At 35.9% G+C, this 20957-nt stretch overlaps 3 protein-coding genes across 4 annotated transcripts in view; 1 reads left to right on the top strand and 2 right to left on the bottom strand.

Moving 5' to 3' along the window:
- The window catches only part of LOC107562245 (cyclin-dependent kinase 2-like), a 42006-nt gene extending 36894 nt beyond the window's left edge, over positions 1–5112 (bottom strand). The window contains exons 1-3 of the mRNA XM_016246853.1: positions 4585–5112; positions 4016–4093; positions 3634–3754 (exon numbers count right to left, since the gene is read on the bottom strand). Coding sequence (XP_016102339.1) covers positions 3634–3754; positions 4016–4093; positions 4585–4700 — 315 coding nt within the window. The 5' untranslated portion in view covers positions 4701–5112. The remainder of the gene's footprint in view (positions 1–3633; positions 3755–4015; positions 4094–4584) is intronic.
- Positions 5113–5713: 601 nt separating this feature from the next.
- sarnp (SAP domain containing ribonucleoprotein) lies at positions 5714–15162 on the top strand. Of its 2 annotated transcripts, none has more exons than XM_016246855.1 (11): positions 5714–5826; positions 6840–6939; positions 7452–7489; positions 8515–8573; positions 8719–8770; positions 9092–9165; positions 9573–9610; positions 12043–12062; positions 12165–12233; positions 12319–12405; positions 14969–15162. In XM_016246855.1, the coding sequence occupies exons 1-11, from the start codon at positions 5794–5796 to the stop codon at positions 15008–15010; spliced, it is 612 nt and encodes a 203-aa protein (XP_016102341.1). In that variant the 5' UTR covers positions 5714–5793; the 3' UTR covers positions 15011–15162. The 2 variants fall into 2 exon arrangements, with proteins under 2 accessions (XP_016102341.1, XP_016102340.1); XM_016246854.1 differs by having other exon boundaries at positions 5717–5826; positions 7449–7489.
- A 1709-nt stretch (positions 15163–16871) lies between these two features.
- The window catches only part of prph (peripherin), a 5854-nt gene continuing 1768 nt past the window's right edge, over positions 16872–20957 (bottom strand). Inside the window, exons 2-7 of the mRNA XM_016246844.1 lie at positions 20266–20433; positions 20041–20166; positions 18433–18653; positions 18279–18328; positions 17454–17527; positions 16872–17258 (exon numbers count right to left, since the gene is read on the bottom strand). Coding sequence (XP_016102330.1) covers positions 17178–17258; positions 17454–17527; positions 18279–18328; positions 18433–18653; positions 20041–20166; positions 20266–20433 — 720 coding nt within the window. The 3' untranslated portion in view covers positions 16872–17177. The remainder of the gene's footprint in view (positions 17259–17453; positions 17528–18278; positions 18329–18432; positions 18654–20040; positions 20167–20265; positions 20434–20957) is intronic.

The raw sequence follows: 20957 nt of genomic DNA, 5'->3' as shown, positions 1-20957 counted from the left end.
ATAGTGGTCTGTGCTTCACTACAATACATTCTCCCAGTGCAGTGTGTTGTGCAGCTTTGCCACACAGATTTTGATAGTTAGCTATAATAGATCAGGCGGTGTGCCAAAGGACCAAAGGCTCTGCCTCGGTACGGTTTGTGTCAAGCCATTCATTAATCTGGCTGTTTGATGACGAGAAAGAGATCAAATGTAGTAGAAATAAACATGTTAAGAATCAATAGAAGCGGAGGACTATTATTATGTTTTTTGTTTCTTTTAGGACTATTATGTTGTAATGTTTGGTTGACCAATCAGTGGAGAGGGGCGTTTCATTCCCGCCCACATGTAGAAATCGAATATTCAAGCTGTTTATTCATTTTTCCACCCATTAATGAAAAACTAACATTTAAGCTGAATTCTCGTTTTTTGGAAAAAAAACAAAAAACTTAAAAAGGAATTTTTCTACTTTAAATATTAAATAAAAAAACTAATGATCGAATGATACACGGATTTACCCTGATTGATAAAGGTTCATGTTTTGTTTTGTTTTTAATAAAAAGAAAACAAGTAGTTAGAATAGAAATTAAGGCTGTGCAATTAATCGAAATACAGTTTCGAGATAAGATCGAGATAAAATGATTATTGCGCCCCTTTCCAGCTAGCATTTCACTTTTGCTCCTTTTTTGAACATTAAAGCATTTCAACATACTCTGTTACACCAAATACACAAAATAATGATCTTTAAAAAATCATCATATGACCCCTTTAAATAATCTTGATTACAATATTGTCCAAAATAATCATGATCATAATGTTTGCCATAATCGAGCAGTCCTAATAGAAATTGAACAGAGAGTGTAAGTGCTAGAGGGTCAAGCTTTTTTTATATAAATAAAAAATAAAACAAGTAGATAAAATGGAAATGGAATAGAGTCTAGTGTTAGAGGGTCAAGTGTATATGTTTTTAGCCGATTCTTGAAGATGGTTAAGGACTCGGATTGAGTTGGGCAGGTGATTCCACCAGGAGGGAACATTTCATTTAAAAGTCTGTGAAAGTGATTTTGTGCTTCTTTGGGATGGCACAATAAAGCACCATTCACTTGCAGAACAGAGGCTTCTGGAGGGCACATAAGTCTGAAGTAATGAATTTAGGTAAAGGGGTGCAGAGCCAGTGGTGGTTTTGTAGGCAAACATCAATGCCTTGAATTTTATGCGAGCAGCTATTGGTAGCCAGTGCAAATTGATAAACATTTTGCAAAAGTCACATCACATGATTTTACTGATTTGAAATTGGGCTTTTATGGAGGAGCAAAAGCAAATTGATAAACAGAGGTGTGACAGGCATTTTTTTCGGCTCGTTAAAGACTAATCTTGCTGCCGCGTTCTGGATTCATTGTAATGGTTTCATAGAACTGGCTGGAAGACCTGCCAAGAGAGTATTGCAATAGTCCAGCCTGGACAGAACAAGAGCTTGAACAAGGAGTTGTGAAGCATGTTCCGAAAGAAAGGGCCTGATCTTCTTGATGTTGAATAAAGCAAATCTGCAGGACCGGGCAGTTTTAGCAATGTGGTCTGAGAAAGTCAGCTGATCATCAATCATAACTCCAAGGTTTCTGGCTGTCTTAGAAGGAGTTATGGTTGATGTGCCTAACTGGATGGTGAAATTGTGATGAAACGATGGGTTTGCTGGAACCACAAGCAGTTCTGTCTTGGCAAGTTTGAGTTGAAGGTGATGGTCCGTCATCCAGCAAGAAATGTCTGTTAGACAAGCTGAGATGCGAGCAGCTATCGTCGGATCATCATCTTTTTTAAGGTGAGGGTGGGTGGGGACTTTAATGAGGGCAATAGGCTCTCATAAGACTTCTCAAACTTTTTGTGGCCAGGAACCCCTTACAGGTAAGAAAAATGTCCAAGTAACAACAATTTGTACTCTTATATGAAACCGAAACATCAATAATCTTTGCTGTAAAAGTTTGAGATTTCCCTGCTTAGTAGAAATCTAGGGAAAATCCTACTTTTCTTTACAACTTTTGAGAAATGTATAAATATTATAAGCCTTACAAATAATAAACATGTGAACAACTGCACTCGGATTTTCTAGCAATCACGCCCAGTGTGAAAGAACCCTTAGGCCTCAATGACATGCATTAGCTACTTTACAGTCAATAATAAACAATTAATGTGAAATACTGTAATAAACCTATGCTTAAATTACACAGGACTCAATGGAGACTGGTTTCTCCCAAGGTTTTTTTATCCACTTGTCACCACCGGAGTTTGCCACTGTCGCCTTTTGACTTGCTTAGTTGGAGGCGCCTAATGATCAGCAATATTATGGACTTGATTGCACAGACACTATTGGAAGAGAATTGAAATGAGCTGAATGATGGCATCATTGAATCAACAATGAACTGACTTTAACTGAAAACTCTGTTTACTAATGTCCTCTTTTTAGAGCTGCTTTACAGCAGAACTTAATTTTGTCTGCATAATTGAATCAATATTTTCCTGTTTAACACCTGCTTTTTCCAGTAAACCTGCTTTGACACAATCTGTATTGTATAAAGTGCTATATAAATAAAGGTGACTTGACTTGAATGGATACGCATCAAAGCCGATGTTCCAAATCCAATGTATTGTTGCCTAATAGAGCATGAAGTACATTACAAACAGAGCATCTAGCATCCAGGTACAATATTAAAACTAATATAGCTAAATAAAACAGACATTTAAGATTATTAATTATTATACAATTATATAATAATTATTCATTATAATAAGTTACTATAATGAAGCAAGAATAATCCTGGAGAAGCACAACACTTCACACATTTTGTATTGTTTTTGTACACCTGATTTGATCCGTGAACTAAGTCGAGTGTCATATGAGAGTGACACAGAAAATATGCGATGCTGTGCATCCCCAGAATCAGGACTGAAAACCACTGGTTAACAGCATTTTTTCTTAGGAATAAAATGACACATATGTGATATATTTACATATGAACTGACATTGAAACAAAAGCAAATAACAATCTTGTAATTTGGAATGAAATTCTTTTTTGAGAATATTGTGTTCGTTTAAATTCATACATTTTGTGTAACTCTTATTTGCCAAAATTGTACTGTCAGTGGTAAAAAATAAAATAAAATAAAAAAAGTATTAAAATTCTGGCATGAAGCAAGAATAATCCTGGAGAAGCACAACACTTCACACATTTTGTATTGTTTTTGTACACCTGATTTGATCCGTGAACTAAGTCGAGTGTCATATGAGAGTGACACAGAAAATATGCGATGCTGTGCATCCCCAGAATCAGGGCTGAAAACCACTGGTTAACAGCATTTTTTCTTAGGAATAAAATGACACATATGTGATATATTTACATATGAACTGACATTGAAACAAAAGCAAATAACAATCTTGTAATTTGGAATGAAATTATTTTTCGTTTAAATTCATACATTTTGTGTAACTCTTATTTGCCAAAATTGTACTGTCAGTGGTAAAAAATAAAATAAAATAAAAAAAGTATTAAAATTCTGGCTTTTTTTTTCATATTGATTTTAGCAAACATTTAACTTTGCTCAAATCAATATTTACAGTAGCTTCACATTATCAATAAAATCTGTGCTATAACTCCAAAAGTTCACCTTCACGAGTGGCAAGGATACGCCAGTGACAGAGGTCGAGTCCATAAACCTCTTCAGGTCTTGGTGAAGAAATTCAAACACCAAGTAAAGCTTATTTTCGGTGTGTATCACATCACGCAACCTGTAGGTGAATAAACAGCCCTGTAAGACTCCAGAAGCATTAGGGCAGTTTTTCTAAAACTGCCTGTACACTGACTGAGTTTGACTCTGCATTATGATGTGGACACAAGTTATGAAAAATTCAATCATTCAGGGCTCAGTTTCCTAAAAGCATCATAATCCTATATTGATCGTAGGTCAATTGGTGACAACTGTTTCTACGATCAAGTTAAGCTTGCGATGCTTTTGGGAAATGCAACCCAGGACTAGACACTGTACATACTTGACTATGTTTGGGTGATTGAGCTCTTTTAGCAGAGAGATCTCACGTATGGCGGTGCTGGGAACACCTTCAGTCTCTCTGAAATCAAACAAATAATCATATGTCAATCAAAGACGACGTGCATTTAAGACAAACATCTGTTTACATGACTACTGAACATCATCTCAGCTTACGTCTCCGACGGCTCAGTGTATTTGGGTAATACGTCATTTAAGGTTAAATACTTTTAAAGTTAATGACAGCGTATGCATTAACTAATGTCAACAAAGTGAAACTTCATCATCTGTTTGTAAACGAACATTAAAATGTGTAAATCTGGATGATCTTCATCAGCAGTGCAACAGCTTTGACCGAACGCCTTTCTGAGGCGAAGTTAAACACGTAACGTAAATTACGTAACAGATACGTTTTATGAATCATAAATAATATACATGTACTTTAGGGGCAGACACTAAGTTACAATTTAGAGTGTGACTGTATGCAAGATGTTTAAATCTAAGACACTAATGACACAAAAATCTCACACACAAATTTAACACAAGAAAAAGAAACTAATGACAAACACTTACGTGTCTAACCGAATTTTCTTCAGGGCAACTGTCTCTCCGGTGATTTTATTCTTGGCTTTATAAACAACCCCGTATGTTCCCTCTCCAATCTTCTCGACTTTCTGAAAAGACTCCATGTCAAACTGCCCCTTAGTATCCAAACGGCAATCAAAAGAATTAAAATCAATTATTTGATCTTAAAAATACTGACGACAGAAAACCATGTCACAGCTTATTATCATTCCCGCCAGTTCCCGCGTTTCATACACGCACGCCCTCGCGACAACGCACAAAAACAAGCCCCGCCCTCTGGCCGAACGAAGAAAGGTGCGTTCAGCCTTCTAAACCAATCAACTGAGTGAAACAACAAAGCCCTCCCACTTGACGTAAAACCAACTCCGTTCCGTGTATGTCTAAACCAATGCACTGAGGGGGAAATAACGTCCGCTCTCTTATGGTTTACAAAGGGTGCTGGAGCGCAAAGCCTCAAACTAACACAATAACACCCAGTTGAAATGATAATAATAGCACATTGGCAAACCTGGCGTGGCCGACTCTATTCATTACCCGGATATAGACTGCTGCTTTCAAACGCTGTGCCTTTTTGTGCGCCGCGCGCGCTCTAGAGACACTTACGTTATATGCTTAATAAAATATAGTTTCAAAGCAGCTTCACAATAATTAACTGTGAAATAATAGTGTTGATGTTGCAAAATTCATAACAGTATGAAACGAATTTCAGCTGTAAAGCTCTGCAGAAGAAAATTGTCATTATTCAGCTCAATTTAGTTGAATGTTCGTTCATTTAGTTTAACAACAGGGTCGATGTTGCAAAGTTCACTCATTGTGAAATTCTATGAAATAAACCTGAAATTGTAACGCTACAATGTAAATATTAGACAGACTGTACTGTAGGATATTTAGGTGTGTAGTCAGAGGTTTTGTGGAAGTAGTATCTGCCACTCCCCTCGATAGGAATGAGTTTAGGGGAAAAGAAACTGGCAAGCTGTGTTAAATGTCTTTTAACCATTTAGTGAAATTCATTTGAGGAACAATCTCAACAGCTGCAGAACCCGTACGCCACAGCAGTCTCCTGGCCGACCGGTGGTGCTGCAGCGCAAGATTGGCCGCAAAGACTTTAAAACAGGAATGAAGCAGATTTCCCAACCACCATAAAACTCCAAAAGAAGAAGAAGAAGCAGATTTCAAAATACAAACCTCTTCAATAAAATGGCGGAAGTCGTGGAACTGCATAAACTCAAGGTAAGAAACAAGGTGCAAAGAACCTTTCTGTTTAGTGTTTGGATCTAGCTGTAACGGCAAGCTGGTCTTAGCTGTGATAAATTGGGTGAGGTTATGATGAATAAGTTGTGATATATTTAACGTTTCAAGCTTTATTCAGCACTCATGTAGCTAAAATCTAGCCAGCTTTCCTATCGACAGACAGCGTTTCGACTATAGCCTCAAACATAGTGAGCTGTGTACCTTTCGTTCCTCGATGTAAAACAATTTACTTAAAAGTCTTTAAGATACTTCTAAAATGCGACTTTTACTTTGTTCCCTCACCACTCGTAAAACAAAAGTGGTTTCTAAAAAAAAAAAAAAACGGCACGTGTTCTTCTTCCCCTACAAGTGCCTAAAAAAGTGGGCTGAAACAATACAACATAGTTTAAAACAAGTTAGTTGCTTACTTTTTTGGCCATCGTAGTCCGTCAACACCTAGCTGCTTTCCTAAACCGCATTTTGGGCGTAATGGTCTGAAAATCTAGTGAGCGGCTTACGTAAACAACGTGTTAGACCATACATTGACGTAGACAAAGGATGGAAGAATTTTTCTCTCTTTCTCTCTTTTTGTTTTTTCCCCTCTTCTCTATATATGTATATAGTGTGTGTACCTGTTTTTCTATTCTGGTGGGGACTTAAACCTGAATACACACAGACTCATGGGGACTCGTGTCACGGTGGGGACCTAAATTGAGGTCCCCACGGGTAAACAAGCTAATAAATCACACAGAATTAAGTTTTTTGAAAATCTAAAAATGCAGAAAGTTTCCTGTGAGGGGTAGGGTTGGTGTAGGGCAATAGAATATACGGTCTGTACAGTAGAAAAACCATTACTTCTATGGAGAGTCCCCACAAGGATAGCTGACCAGGTGTGTGTGTCATGGTACATTCAATTTATGTGGACTGACGAAACGTAGGTTTCACACTGCAGATATGTGATTTGTTTGTGGTAAATGTAACCCCAGTCACTATAACTAATATAATCTCCACAGCTGGCAGAACTGAAGCAGGAATGTACTGCTCGTGGGCTGGATGCCAAAGGAAATAAAGCCGATCTGATTGCCCGGCTGCAGGCTTACCTGGAAGAGCATGGTATGCATTTGCTAATGCAAGATATATATATATATTTTTTTTTTTTTTTCTTAACCAGTTCTGATTACAATTGTGTTCTTAGATATCTAATATCAAAGTTAAGTCTAACACTTTTTCCCTATTTAATGATTTTCTACTCCCTTTTTATTCTTAAAGAGGTTGTTAATCCGTATGAATTAATTTCTTCTGCTGAACACAAACGACGATATTTTGAAGAACGTTGGTGATAAAACCAGTTTGATTGGTCACCAGTGACTTCCATAGTATTTCTAGCAACTTCCATAGTAATACTAGCAAATGGTTGGTTACTTATGTTCTGTATTTAGAAAGAAACTCATACAGGTTTGGACCAACATAAGGATGAGTAAATGAAGACTTAATTTTCACTTTTGGTTGAAATATTCCTTTAACAAATGTGAATAAAAATAATTTTGGGCATCCTGGTAGGACAAATCTAAAATTCAGAAACTATTACAATGCCTGATTAACATTTTAAAATGTGGTTTTAGAAGAAGTGAATGAAGAGGAAGTTCTGGGAGAATTTGGTGAGGTAAGTTTTCTCAGATGTAATGTTTCCATTGGAATTTTCAGGGCAAAATCTAATTTCAGAAAGTTCTGTTTGTGAACCCTGAACGTTGCTCTCCAGTTCACATATTCATGTACATGTTACATGATGTATTCTGCACAAAGCTACAGTGCCTGCTTGGTGCCCAGTGGTTGTGTTAAGAACAAATGTTTTTGAATATGGTTAAGAAAATAGTCAGACAGTGCGGTTTTTGAGATTAAAAATCTCCATTCACACTTTTTTTTTTTTTTTTTTTTTAATCATTGTCAAGATATATATTGTCATATACAGCCCTAGTTTTTCTTTGATGAACTTAACCTATCTAGTTTTATTTTAAAGCATACATGTATTCAAAGTACAGTCGATGATTGACAGGTAAATAGGTGGTCCTTTACTGTCCAGGATACAGCAAAACAACTTGAAGTTTACCTTTCAAAGCGATGTGGTCACGTGCCTCTCTGATGATCTCTCTTTGGGGTTAAATTAATCGGATCACCTGTGATGAAATTTTTTTTTTTTACTGTAAATGGATGGATTTTTAATGGATTTTAATAGGTGTAAACAAACAAATGTGTTTAATTAAAAAATTCCCTTTCCCCTTTTTTTTTTTTTTTTTTTTTAATCATTGTCAAGATATATATTGTCATATACAGCCCTAGTTTTTCTTTGATGAACTTAACCTATCTAGTTTTATTTTAAAGCATACATGTATTCAAAGTACAGTCGATGATTGACAGGTAAATAGGTGGTCCTTTACTGTCCAGGATACAGCAAAACAACTTGAAGTTTACCTTTCAAAGCGATGTGGTCACGTGCCTCTCTGATGGTCTCTCTTTGGGGTTAAATTAATCGGATCACCTGTGATGAAATTTTTTTTTTTTTACTGTAAATGGATGGATTTTTAATGGATTTTAATAGGTGTAAACAAACAAATGTGTTTGTCATGTTCCAGATGGGACAACAGTCATAGTGTTTGATTTGCTCAATGTAACACACTGCACGTGTTTTAGGAGGCCTTTGCCAAAGAAGAGACAGATGTCCAGAAGCAAGAGTTCACTCCTCCTGAAGAGTATGTCATTCCTCTTTCATTAATACATCAGCATACATTGCACATATCATATATAAAAAAATATGCCACACTATAGTATTAGTTTTGCCTGAGGATGAGTGTTTGGAAATGGGTTGATGTTTATTTAATGTGCTCTTGGTTTCAGGGTGACTGAGAAAAAACTGGTCAAGATAAACCCTCCTGCTGCAGTTGGTGAGGTAATGATCTTTACTGCAACCACATACAGTGTTAGTTAAATCACATTTGTCATACTTATGACAATTATTTATTTTACTTACCATGTCACTGAGTTTAGACGCTACAGCCCTTGATTGTGCTTTGCTACTATTAAACATTTGTGAAGCTTGTTTGTAAAATCACAGCCAGGTGGCACAAAGGGGTGTTTTGCTCCAGTAGGGCATTATTCATATGTGCTTTATTTATGATTTAAATCCTATGGTATATTCTACATGCCATAAAAGTAGTAAAAATTATTATTATTATTAGTAGTAGTATTTAAATGATTATTTTCATTGCAGAGGCTTCAGAAAAGAGCAGAACGCTTCGATCTTCCACCGAATACAGACAGCAAAAAGGCGGCACGGGCAGCAAGGTTTGATTGTTTGAGAGAGAGATTACATTAAATGTCATTAAAGAAATTCTTAGAATTCTTCAGTCTTCGACCCTCTTTTAGAGTGAAATGCAGTGTTTGGACTGTGCAATGGTCTTATGTAAGAAAACATTTTCTGTCAATAAGACAAATCAACATGACTGTCAAACATTCAAATCACTTTAAATTAGAAATAAAATTTGACAACAGTAATAAATTGCACATGCATTCTAGAGAAACAAACAGACTTGTAACCGTTATATGGGACCTGTCAAATGGGGAAAGTGGACATGTGAACATATACATGGGTATCATCTCTTAGCTATAATATTTATGTAATCCAGTAGATTATTTTGTGTGTGTGTTTTGAGACCTCTATATATCTTTAATTCCTATTCTTGTTTTAATAGGTTTGGTTTGGAAGTACCTGAATCTGTGTCGTCCAAAGGCGAGTTGACATCTAATATGTGTACAGTGCATCTCAAAACTGTTTTCAGAAGTCCTTTTGTTAAAAATACTGCTGCTATTTGTTATTTTCAATTAAGTTTATTATGTGTTGTTGTGCCGCTATGATGCAGTTGTCATGGATAAGACCATGATATTATTTTTGTGCCACATATTTCTATACTTCTACTGCCACACATTGGTTGTGTCCAGTTTTATTCACATTCTCATACCCACCTTATTTTTTTTTTAATGCGGAAGTAAGCTGTTTTCTGTGAATGTGTGAGACTTCCGCTTAATTAGCTGCTGTAGGGAAATGACGAGAAGAATAACAAGGTGCAGTAAACAGTAAAAAATGTTTGTGGTACAACCCAGTGTGCTTATAATTAAGACAATGCATTTAAATGTTCTAGTAAGAAACACCAGTTTGCAATATCAAGTAGCAAAGCATCTAAATATAGCTGGAAGCGGATGACACCAGAAGCCAGACACATTAAATTTACAAATGGCTGTGCCTGCTCTTACGGGAAAATAAGGTGGATTAAAATCGCATCGTACAAGTACTTAAAAATAAGTTGCAAATGAAAAACATGACATAACATTTGAACAACCCGTCAGTCACCAAGTACAGTGTTTTGATCTGATTTTCTTTGTGATGACTTTTGGTCGTGACCAGCTGCAATGAATGACTCAGTGAGTCAGTTGTTTTACATTTTTAGTCTGATAATGTCTTCAAATTTGTTAATTTTTATCTTTTAATAAACTATTTATTTACTTAAAACTGGCACATACATAAGTCAGTCATTTAAATTTGGACATCAGTGCTTGCTCTGTGTTTGTTGTGAGCAGTATATTGTGGAACCCAGTCTATCTTTAAACTTAAAGGGGTCATATGATGCTATTTTAAAGATCATTATTTGGTGTAACAGAATAGTGTAAATGCTTTAATGTTCAAAAAACACATTCTTTTTCAAATACTGTACATTATTGTAGGTCCTCTATGCCCCGCCTCTCTCAAATGCTTCATTGTCTACAAAGCCCCCTCCTTTGACAAGCCAGTTTTATTCACATTCTCATACCCACCTTATTTTTTTTTTAATGCGGAAGTAAGCTGTTTTCTGTGAATGTGTGAGACTTCCGCTTAATTAGCTGCTGTAGGGAAATGACGAGAAGAATAACAAGGTGCAGTAAACAGTAAAAAATGTTTGTGGTACAACCCAGTGTGCTTATAATTAAGACAATGCATTTAAATGTTCTAGTAAGAAACACCAGTTTGCAATATCAAGTAGCAAAGCATCTAAATATAGCTGGAAGCGGATGACACCAGAAGCCAGACACATTAAATTTACAAATGGCTGTGCCTGCTCTTACGGGAAAATAAGGTGGATTAAAATCGCATCGTACAAGTACTTAAAAATAAGTTGCAAATGAAAAACATGACATAACATTTGAACAACCCGTCAGTCACCAAGTACAGTGTTTTGATCTGATTTTCTTTGTGATGACTTTTGGACATCAGTGCTTGCTCTGTGTTTGTTGTGAGCAGTATATTGTGGAACCCAGTCTATCTTTAAACTTAAAGGGGTCATATGATGCTATTTTAAAGATCATTATTTGGTGTAACAGAATAGTGTAAATGCTTTAATATTCAAAAAACACATTCTTTTTCAAATACTGTACATTATTGTAGGTCCTCTATGCCCCGCCTCTCTCAAATGCTTCATTGTCTACAAAGCCCCCTCCTTTGACAAGCGCAGTCTGCTCTGATTGGCCAGCTGACCCAATGCATTGTGATTGGCCGAACACTGCAAGCACGCGTCAGAAATGTAACGTCCCTTACCATAATCTCGAGCGTCAGCTTTCAAAGTAAATATCAAGACCGTTAATAATGTCGTTAGTTTTACCATCAGTTCAAGCCCGAAAGGGCAACAGAGTCGCGTGACAGACACAGAGATGATGCAGTACACAAGCCGTGGTTAAGACAGCTGATGTGCTATGATTTCTGACAGGCAATTCACTCTCCTGTGATGTGACCCTGTTCCCCTCTCTCACACACACACACACGACACGTTACTCTGCGCTGTGCAAAACTCCGCATTTGAACAGTCAATAGCAAATACTTAAACTAATAACAAAACATACTTACAGTTGCTGATTCAGAAGCGCCAGATTGTCATGGCAAAGTTAGAATTGACCCTTTTGTTTTTTTTTTGGTGGCTGACTCTTAACTTTTATAAAGAATATCTCTTTGGATTTGAGACTTTAGTCTTTGCAACTTTACAGATCTTCTTTATGCACCAAGAGCTTGTAACACTCCAAAGAGAAAGGAAAACTTGAAATCGCATCATATGACCCCTTTAAGGTTTCAAGCTACAGTGTCTAATTAATGAAAAGTTCCGTATTCATTTACATGTGGTGTTTTTTATTTTTTTTTAGGAACTTCAGCCAAACCAAATGTAAGTAATCTGGTTGCACATTTTCCTAGGGGCTTGGAAATTTAAATGTGAAATAAATGTATCTCTGCAAAACCACTGATGAACGTGCCACTCTTCTTTCAGGTTGACGCTGAGGTATTAAAGAAGAGAGCAGAACGTTTTGGCATGAGTGTCTCTTCAGTTTCTAAAAAGGTACCTTTTTTCATATTTCACTTACAACTTACAAATGATATTGTCTTGCTTAGTAGCTATTTGAATGTTTTGTGTGTGTTCACAGATTGAGGATGATGAAAAGCTTAAGAAGAGGAAGGAGAGATTTGGCATTGTCACAAGTGCAGCGTCTGCTGGAGCCAATGATACAGAGGTATGGGTTCTGCTGGTAAACTGGTTTTAAAAGGTTCATTAAATCTGTGTGTGATGATCAATGTTTATACGTGAATAAATGCCTGTTGAAATCTGTTCATCATATAAAGTGATGGAGTCTCTCAGGAGACTTGGATTAAACCGCTATTTACAGGTGCATCTCTAAATTAGAATGTCGTGGAAAGTTCATTTATTTCAGTAATTCAAATTGTGAAAAATTTATTTAATACACGAGTTTCACAATTTGAGTTGAATTACTGAAATAAATGAACTTTTCCATGAGATTCTAATTTATTGAGATGCACCTGTATATGTATTACTTTTAAGATGTCTGCTTTTTGAAGCTTGAAAATGTTGATTACGTGGATTTTTGATAGATGGGCAGAAGCTGAGAAAATATTACAAGGTATCTGTGTTCTGAAGATGAACAAAAGTTTTATGGGTTTGAAATGAGTTTTCATTTCTGAACACAGGAGAAGCAAATTCACCACTCTCAATTCAACTTCATCTGTGTTGGTCATTGCATATGGCCATCTATTTAGAGTTGCCCCTTCTCATTTATTCATGTAAATGTATAGAGGGTATGCATTGAACACGCCCCCTCTGCCGGACTGAGTGACAAGAGAGCCTGCTGCATGAATGGATTTAATAGGGAAGCTGCGAAAACGTGAGTAAAACAAACGATAATCGGTTTAAACTAAAGGTTGCTGGACTCGATATAATGTTCCCTACAACTTGGCAAATATCCAGTGGTCCATGGATATTGATATGAAGCCAGGAATGGTGTTTCCTGACATTTATATGTGCGTGATTTTGATGCTGGGGAAATAAAGCAGATTTACCTGTGAACGCATTTTGTAATTGATACAAGTGATCATCCGGATTTAGACCAATGTTATATATATATCGTCCAGCCCTAAAACTTGTATAGTTTTTATTTATAAACATCCAGTTATGCAGAATAGAAGATGGTAAATATTTAATTGACGAGTTGTCAGTACGATATATTATAATACAATATATAGGGTATGATTTTACCACAAAATTCAACATATTGACATTACATGATCCGTGTTTCGCTGCCTGGAGTCCAATTGTTTCTGTGAATTGCAGCGATTCATTTGCTTCTCTTTTCTGTAGGTTTCGGCAGTCTGTAAAAATATGCCTCTGATTTCTTGTCAAGTCTATTTGTATGGTCAATCGCACAGCTCTTTCTCGTTTAGTTGTGTTTTGTGTGTTCTTTCGCAGCATTCACGCTGAAAACCAATGCTACTATCAGTCTTTTTGCCACTCAGTGGGCGGAGCCACACTCACTCCAGCTGACGGTGACGTCATGTGCACACCCTCTATTAGTCAAGTCGTATGTAGAGTACATCAAATGTGATAAACATAAGCTCAAATGTTGCTTGCTTGACACATGAGTACCAAAAGGTTTGTTCTCTCGTCAAGCAAGCTATATGAAAGGGCAGTGTTAAATGTCTTCTCTGGCTGAGCAACCATAATGTCATCAAAACATTAGAAGTGTCTTTTGAGGGTTGTTTTTATTTTACTCATGAGGTAGATCTAGATTCTCGCAGGTTGGACGTGGCAGCAGTTCAGACTTTGCAAGGTCAAACAAGAGAGCGCACAGACAATAATTGTTGATTTGTGATTACCTAATATCTTTAATAACTTTAATATCTTTAATCCAAAATAATAAATTTATTCAGTGTGAAGTGCTATATAAAAGTGTAATATATAGTACAGTTAATGTTACTGGAAAAATAAATTGGACGGGAAGATATGGGCTCTTTAAGCATAAGTTTGTGTGATTTCTGTTCATATTTATTTAGCTTATTTGCTTCTTAAACATGCCAAGTAATAAAGGATCTGCAGTGTTAATGCAGACTGTACAAATATCATTTTTTTTCTTAGGGAATTAAATCATTTTTTTTCTTAGGGAATTAAATCATTTTTTTTATTCAGCATCTAATAAAATACCAGACAAATATTTGTATTTATGCATTAGTTTGTTTTATTTAATGTTTTTTGAGAACACTGCATGTATGAATTTCTTTAATTTTCTTTAGACGGAAAGGTGCTACACTAAGTGTTGGCAAACACTCTATTCATAGTTTGTTACAACCTCAGAGTTCTAAAAATTTCTGTTGTTTCTGGAAAATTATTCAGGTTATCTTTGTTGGAAGAAATAATGGTTCTACAAATTTGGTAATATTGTGTGGGGTGACTAACATTGCCTACCATACAAGAGACAAGGTAGTGTCACTTTGTGGCAAGACTACGTTTTCACCATCTCCGTATGGTCAGGTTAAATGTAGTGAATAATTTAGACAAAGGACAGAAGGGATTAAAAATAATAATAATAATAATGTCAGACAACATCACTGAGCACATTCACTTCAGAGGAATAAAACTGAATCTTATCTGCTAGTTAACCACTGTAAATTGTGGCAACACCTTCTCAAGCGAGGCTCCTACTTATATCAATATATTGACCATGTTACAATCTTATGTTTCTCGCTGTATAACCCTTCTCCACACCCCACCCTCTCTTTCTTTTTCAGGCAAAGAAGCGAAAACGTGCTGAGCGGTTTGGAAATGTATAAAAAATGGATCTTACCCTTTTTGGACTTTTTTTTTATTACTTTTTTTTTTTAAAGTGTTCTTTGCAGTTCATTTTGTGTTAAGCTTGTAATCCCTGTAGTGTCATGGTTGTTTATCTGCTACTTACATTAAAAGTACCCAAGTTCCTTACTAATTTCTCTCTTTTGTCTTTTATTCTTGATGTGATGATTTGCATTTGGCATCAGTGTCTTAAGGTATCAGAAGTAGATCAGGAAAGGTGTGCCTGCTAGTTGCTAGAGATGTAATGATACATTGATATGGATCGATGCATGAAATTAAATTATTAATGAACTGAATTCATTAATATGCATGGGTTTGGCTACAATGAATCAACATTTTGGATGGCCTAAGGCAATGAGTAAGCACATTTTTCTGTTTTTGGAACTATTCCGTTAAAGCTCTCACTAGCCCACCAGTGGGCTCATTATTACATATTTGGGACCATTATATATGATTCTAGAACAAATTAATGTTTATCTCTACACAAGCGCTGTATCATTGGAAAGTAGTTTTCATATTTAACCACCGTTTTTGAGATATATGATGGAACTCTGCATCTCTGTTTATGGAGCTTGCTGACTGGCTGCCTCCTGCTCCTTCTGTAGGACATGCTGTCACAAACCAAAACAGATCAGGCTTTCAAGCAGTGCCTGCAGTTTAAATACAGATTTTGCCACAAGAAAAAAAAAACCCTGTTATCTGCATTGCATGTGATGTACTGCTTCAGTTCTTGCCAAATTATGACTGTTTCAATGATTGGACAGCCTATTACATACTTTTTCACACACACTGGCTTCTCTGAGGTAGTACTCCAGTATATGTTTACATACTATCATACAAACTTATAAGTTCGAGTTTATAGTAACAAGTCAGCTTTGGGGTGGAACCGCTTCAATTACCGAAAAAAAATTCAGATTCAAGTTCATTTCATTAAGTAAACTAAAGTAAATTTCAGTTATATACTTCTATGTATACAGTGAAAAAAAAATAACTTAAATGATTTTAGCAAATGGCTGCAATATAACAAAGAGTTAAACATTTAAGGGGGTCTGAATACTTTCCGTACCCACTGTATATGTAGTAAGTACAAATGTATGTAGTAAGTATGCCAATATCAATGCACTAGTAGTATATTTGTATCGTACTGTTTCAATATTTTTACAAAGTATATTTGGAAAGTCTACTTTAGAAAATTAACTTGAAGTATACTTAAAGCTCATATGCAAAAAAAAAAAGTAAAATATTTTGTATATTTATTTATTATATACAACTTACAATTACTTGTAAATATAGAAAAATATATATTTACAAGTAATTGTGCTTTCACTGTCACTTAGTACTAACTTCATAAATATGTAACAAATATTGTGGAATTTTCACTGCAAAACAGCACAACAAATCCGGGTATAAATATATTTTTATGGCCCCTCATCACTGTCCTTACTAATATTCTTCTTACTAAGTTTACAATGGACTTTCTCATAACTACACGTGTGTGCATGCTGCTTACATTTGCAGAACAATTAATTCTAAATAAAGTGTCATTAGAATTTAATGACCCATTAATGTGCTATATGCTAAAAAAAAAGACTCACGAGGTGTCAGTGCGTTTCAATTTTGGTTCTGAGGACCCAAAGCAATGCACATTTTGTTTGTCTTTCTTATGACACACTCAGTTCGTGGAGCTCTTTTTAAACAAGCTAATGATCTCCTAATGAGTTAATGATCCAGATCACAAAATGCGGTGCTGTTGGTCCGCAGGAGCAGATAAAAAATCCTCTGATTTGTGGCTCAAACGCAAACACTTAGTTATGGACAAGACGACAAATTCGGTTTCCATTCACATTTATTTGAAGATTATATTGACGTGAACTTCTGAAATATTGTTTTTGTTATCTGTAAGTAATTGTTTGTTGGGCATCTTGTTAGTGACTTTATTAGGTCTGCATACATGATTTATTAGTTAAGGCATTGTCATGTTATGCTCATATATAGTAATAGCACCATATTATACACAATACTGAGTCACATGATTATTCACTACACTACAAGCATCATCGTAAACCGCACGTGTGCCTACATTTTACCATTACAGTCCCTTTAAAACCGCAACACATAACTCATCAAGCATTCATTTATCTGCACGCTCTAATCTTTGTCAGATTCTCCTTGACCATTTGAATCTTTTTTATCATCTCTGCTCTTTTCTTTTGTAGATTCTTTCACCACCTGAGCAATGAACAAAAGAATCAGTCAGATACAGTATATGCAACATATGTTACAAATATACATTTTTTAAAAATCTAACAAGATATAATGTTAAACACTAAGAATACTGTGCATACGGTGTTTTTTCACTGGCCAGTTGATTGTTAAAGGAGCTAAGATGTCTGTTTCAATAAGACTGGAAACAAAGTGTCTCACCTCTCCATCACGAATCTCAACAGTCTTGATTACGACTTTCTTTCCAGGTCCAGTATCAGAAAACTGACCATAATCTGTTCAAAGACATCACACAGCAGATGATATGATGCAAAGGTGGAATAAAATAACTCATGTACTACTTAGTAGTACAGAGAATTAAAAAATGTTACAGATTGACACAGATGAATCATTGCATTGTTTTGTAAAAGGACATGATATGTAAACAGTTGTTTACCCCTTGTCATTATCATGAGCAACTACAGTAGCAATCAAAGTTAACTCCGTTTCTTGGAACAGATTCAGTTTCAGCAGAAGGAAATTTGACCATTTACACAAAGGAATAGTTCACACAACATACAACTCTTCCAAAGTAATCTAATTGGTTTTAGGTGAGAACTACTTTTGATTACATTTTAAATAACTTTTGGATTAGCTCTTGTTGATTTGATCACATACATTGAAATATGATAATCTTGGACTATTCTGACATGAAAAAACAAAAAGGAATTGTTCTTATTCCATTGTTGCTATATGGTAATTTGTGCTGTACAATTGCCTACATAAGGCAAGGTAGCTCTTTTTATTATTTTTTTTACTGTTTTTATTTTGTCTGTGTGGAAAGAACAGTACATGGATCTTTTACTTTTAATATTTCAAAGCACTAATAAAGTTTGCTTGGCTGGTCTGTGTGTGCGAATCTACAACCCTCTTTTTCATTTTGAGTGAACTATTCCTTGAAAACTTTCAACCATTCCATCCTAAAAAAAAATCCTAAATTGGGTTAAATAATAATAAACACTTTCTTTTATACTATGATAGACTCACCACCACTGTGTGCACCCATTGAAGGCATTTTCATGATAGGAACCACAATTCTGAAAGGTGCAGTTTGAAGGTCATCAGTTACCAGAGTAAAACGAACAAAAAAACACTTTACACACAGAAACTTGCTAAAGTGGCTCAACGGCATCACTCTTACCGGTTTTCCTCTCCCTCCAGAAGTTTCCTGTAGGTGGCAATCTCAATATCTAGGGCCATCTTAACGTTGAGCAGATCCTGGTATTCCCGCAGGTGGCGTGACATCTCCTCCTTCAGGTGCCGTATCTCGTCTTCCAGACGGGACACAGTATCTTGATAGTTTCCGGCCTCTGCAGCAAACTGCTCTTCCATTTCTCTCATCTGCCTCACCAGAGCCTCATTCTACCATCACAAACACACATAAAGTTTTAGCTATCTAAATAAGGGAATATTATAAATTTATATTGTTTTACATCAGGGGTGTCAAACTCAATTCCTGGAGGGCCGGAGTCATTGCCGTACCAAGGCTTTGAAAATTAGTGGGGGGGGTGTTAAAGAATTGGGTAACACTTTACTTGAAGGGGTGTGCATAAGACTGACATGAGACCTTCATAATCATGACATGACACATGTCATGAATATGAAGGAGGTTTTATGCAAACCCCTACAAATACAACTCATTATATACACTATAAACACTTTAAAGGAGACAAGATGTTTTCTCTGTTTTGGAGGGATGATTATCTTTAAATCATACCCTATTTATTGCATCAACATTTGTTAATACTTTACTATATTTAAGGGTGGATAAATTTATCAGCTGTTTATTGAAACAATACATAACTACAATAACTTTGTCTAGGGCTCTTATGAAAGTTTATAGCATAATTTGTGAAAATTTAACTATACTGAATGACATGGCATCCACTTCTTCATGGCTAGTTTTTGCACATTTCATTTCATTCTGTAACCTACTTGTTCTACAGATCTGTGTGTACTAGTGTTAAATGCTACTGTTTTTGACAGCTAACGTTTATGACAGATAATATCATGATAATTTTCGCGTTTCCCTTACCAAATGTCGTATCCTGTCAGCAAAAACCTGTCCATGGGCTTTTTTGATTGCATTCAGTTTAAGTGCCGGTGATGCATTGTTGCCAGATATTGATACTAAAACAAACAAAATACAAAAATATAAATAAAAAAGGCTGTGGCCGCGCCCTCACTCAACTCTCTCAAGCCTCGTTCACACCGCCAGCGTCTTGCAGCGATCATTTTCATAACAGGGACGCTAAACATTCTTGCAAACGGTCTAAACTGAATTATACATGTCATGCAAGCATTCATATGAGGAGTTTAACAGCAAATTAGTCATTCAAAGAACAAATTTAATTTTTGAACATGAAACATTTCAACCTTGACCTCATAGCTGGTTACGGGTCTGGCCGGAGTCCTGCAGAGTTTAGATTCAACCCTAATTAAACACACCTGATCCAACTAATCAAGTCCTTATTTGAAAACTACATGGTATGTGTGTTGGAACAGGGTTGGAACAAAACTCTGCAGGGATCCGGCCCTCCAGGAATTGAGTTTGACACCCCTGTTTTACATGGAGCAACCTATAATGACTACAAAAATACACACACATTTGACACAACTAAACAGTTTAGGTTTCAAATATAGCATAATTAGTGAAACCCCTGAATCAATTTCTTTTTTTTTCTTTTTTTTATACAAAGCTTTAGGCAGCTTGAAAGGAGATGCATAAATATTTTATATATGTACGTACAGTGCTCTTGAGAGCATCGATATCACAGTTCTGGGCTTGAATTTGTCTCCTCAGGTCATTGTTCTCTTGCTTAGCCTGTCTCATGGCCTCAGCATTGCGCTTAGCCGAATCAGTCAGGTCAGCAAACTAACAGAGAAAACACAGAGGTGATCAGTACATTTTACAGTATTTTACCAGTGTATTATTAGTAACACTCACACAGTGGCTCTTCATGATGGCACTCACCTTGGACTTGTACCACTCCTCAGATTCCTGCATGTTTTTGGTGGCGATGCTCTCATACTGAGCTCTAATGTCTCGAAGCGCTGCTGTCAGATCAGGCCGGCTGGACGTCTCCATCACCTCCATCTTCATCTGCTGACTCTGAACACTCACCTGTACATCCTGAATTTCCTACACATTTAAAACACACAATTATTTTGAATGCTTGTGTTGTTTTTTGTTGAAAAAAGTATACAGATGGAATCAAAATGGAAAGGTTAACAACAACAAGAATGTATTTGCCATGACATTTTGTAAGGATAAAGCTTCCTCATTAAATCCTTGCAAGATTTTATGACAAATATTTATTTTCATAAAAGCAATTTTAAGCGTATTCCTCTCATTTCTTAAACACTGAGTACAGATCAGAAACTTGACATGTCCACTGGCATAAATTTACAAATGTATACTTACCTGTTGTTAGTCTATTACATTACACTACATTTAGTCATTTAGCAGACGCTTTTATCCAAAGCGACTTACAAATGAGGACAATAAAAGCAGTCAAAACTAAAAAAAGAGCAACAATATATAAGTGCAAATGACAAGTCTTGGTTAGCCTAACGCAGTACACGTAGCAAGGTGTATATATATACATATATATACATATATATTATACACACACACACACATACACACAAAGAAAAACAAGTAGA

The sequence above is a fragment of the Sinocyclocheilus grahami genome, unplaced genomic scaffold, assembly GCF_001515645.1.
Source record: "Sinocyclocheilus grahami isolate Dianchi unplaced genomic scaffold, SAMN03320097.WGS_v1.1 scaffold814.1, whole genome shotgun sequence".
NCBI lineage: Eukaryota > Metazoa > Chordata > Actinopteri > Cypriniformes > Cyprinidae > Sinocyclocheilus > Sinocyclocheilus grahami.
This window is presented reverse-complemented; position numbering and strand designations above follow the sequence as displayed.

Coding starts and splice junctions, on each gene's coding strand:
- sarnp (XM_016246854.1), top strand. CDS start 5,794: ATGGCGGAAGTCGTGGAACTGCATAAACTCAAG. Junction 7,490..8,514: donor TTCTGGGAGAATTTGGTGAG/GTAAGTTTTCTC, acceptor CACGTGTTTTAG/GAGGCCTTTGCCAAAGAAGA. Junction 8,574..8,718: donor GAGTTCACTCCTCCTGAAGA/GTATGTCATTCC, acceptor TCTTGGTTTCAG/GGTGACTGAGAAAAAACTGG.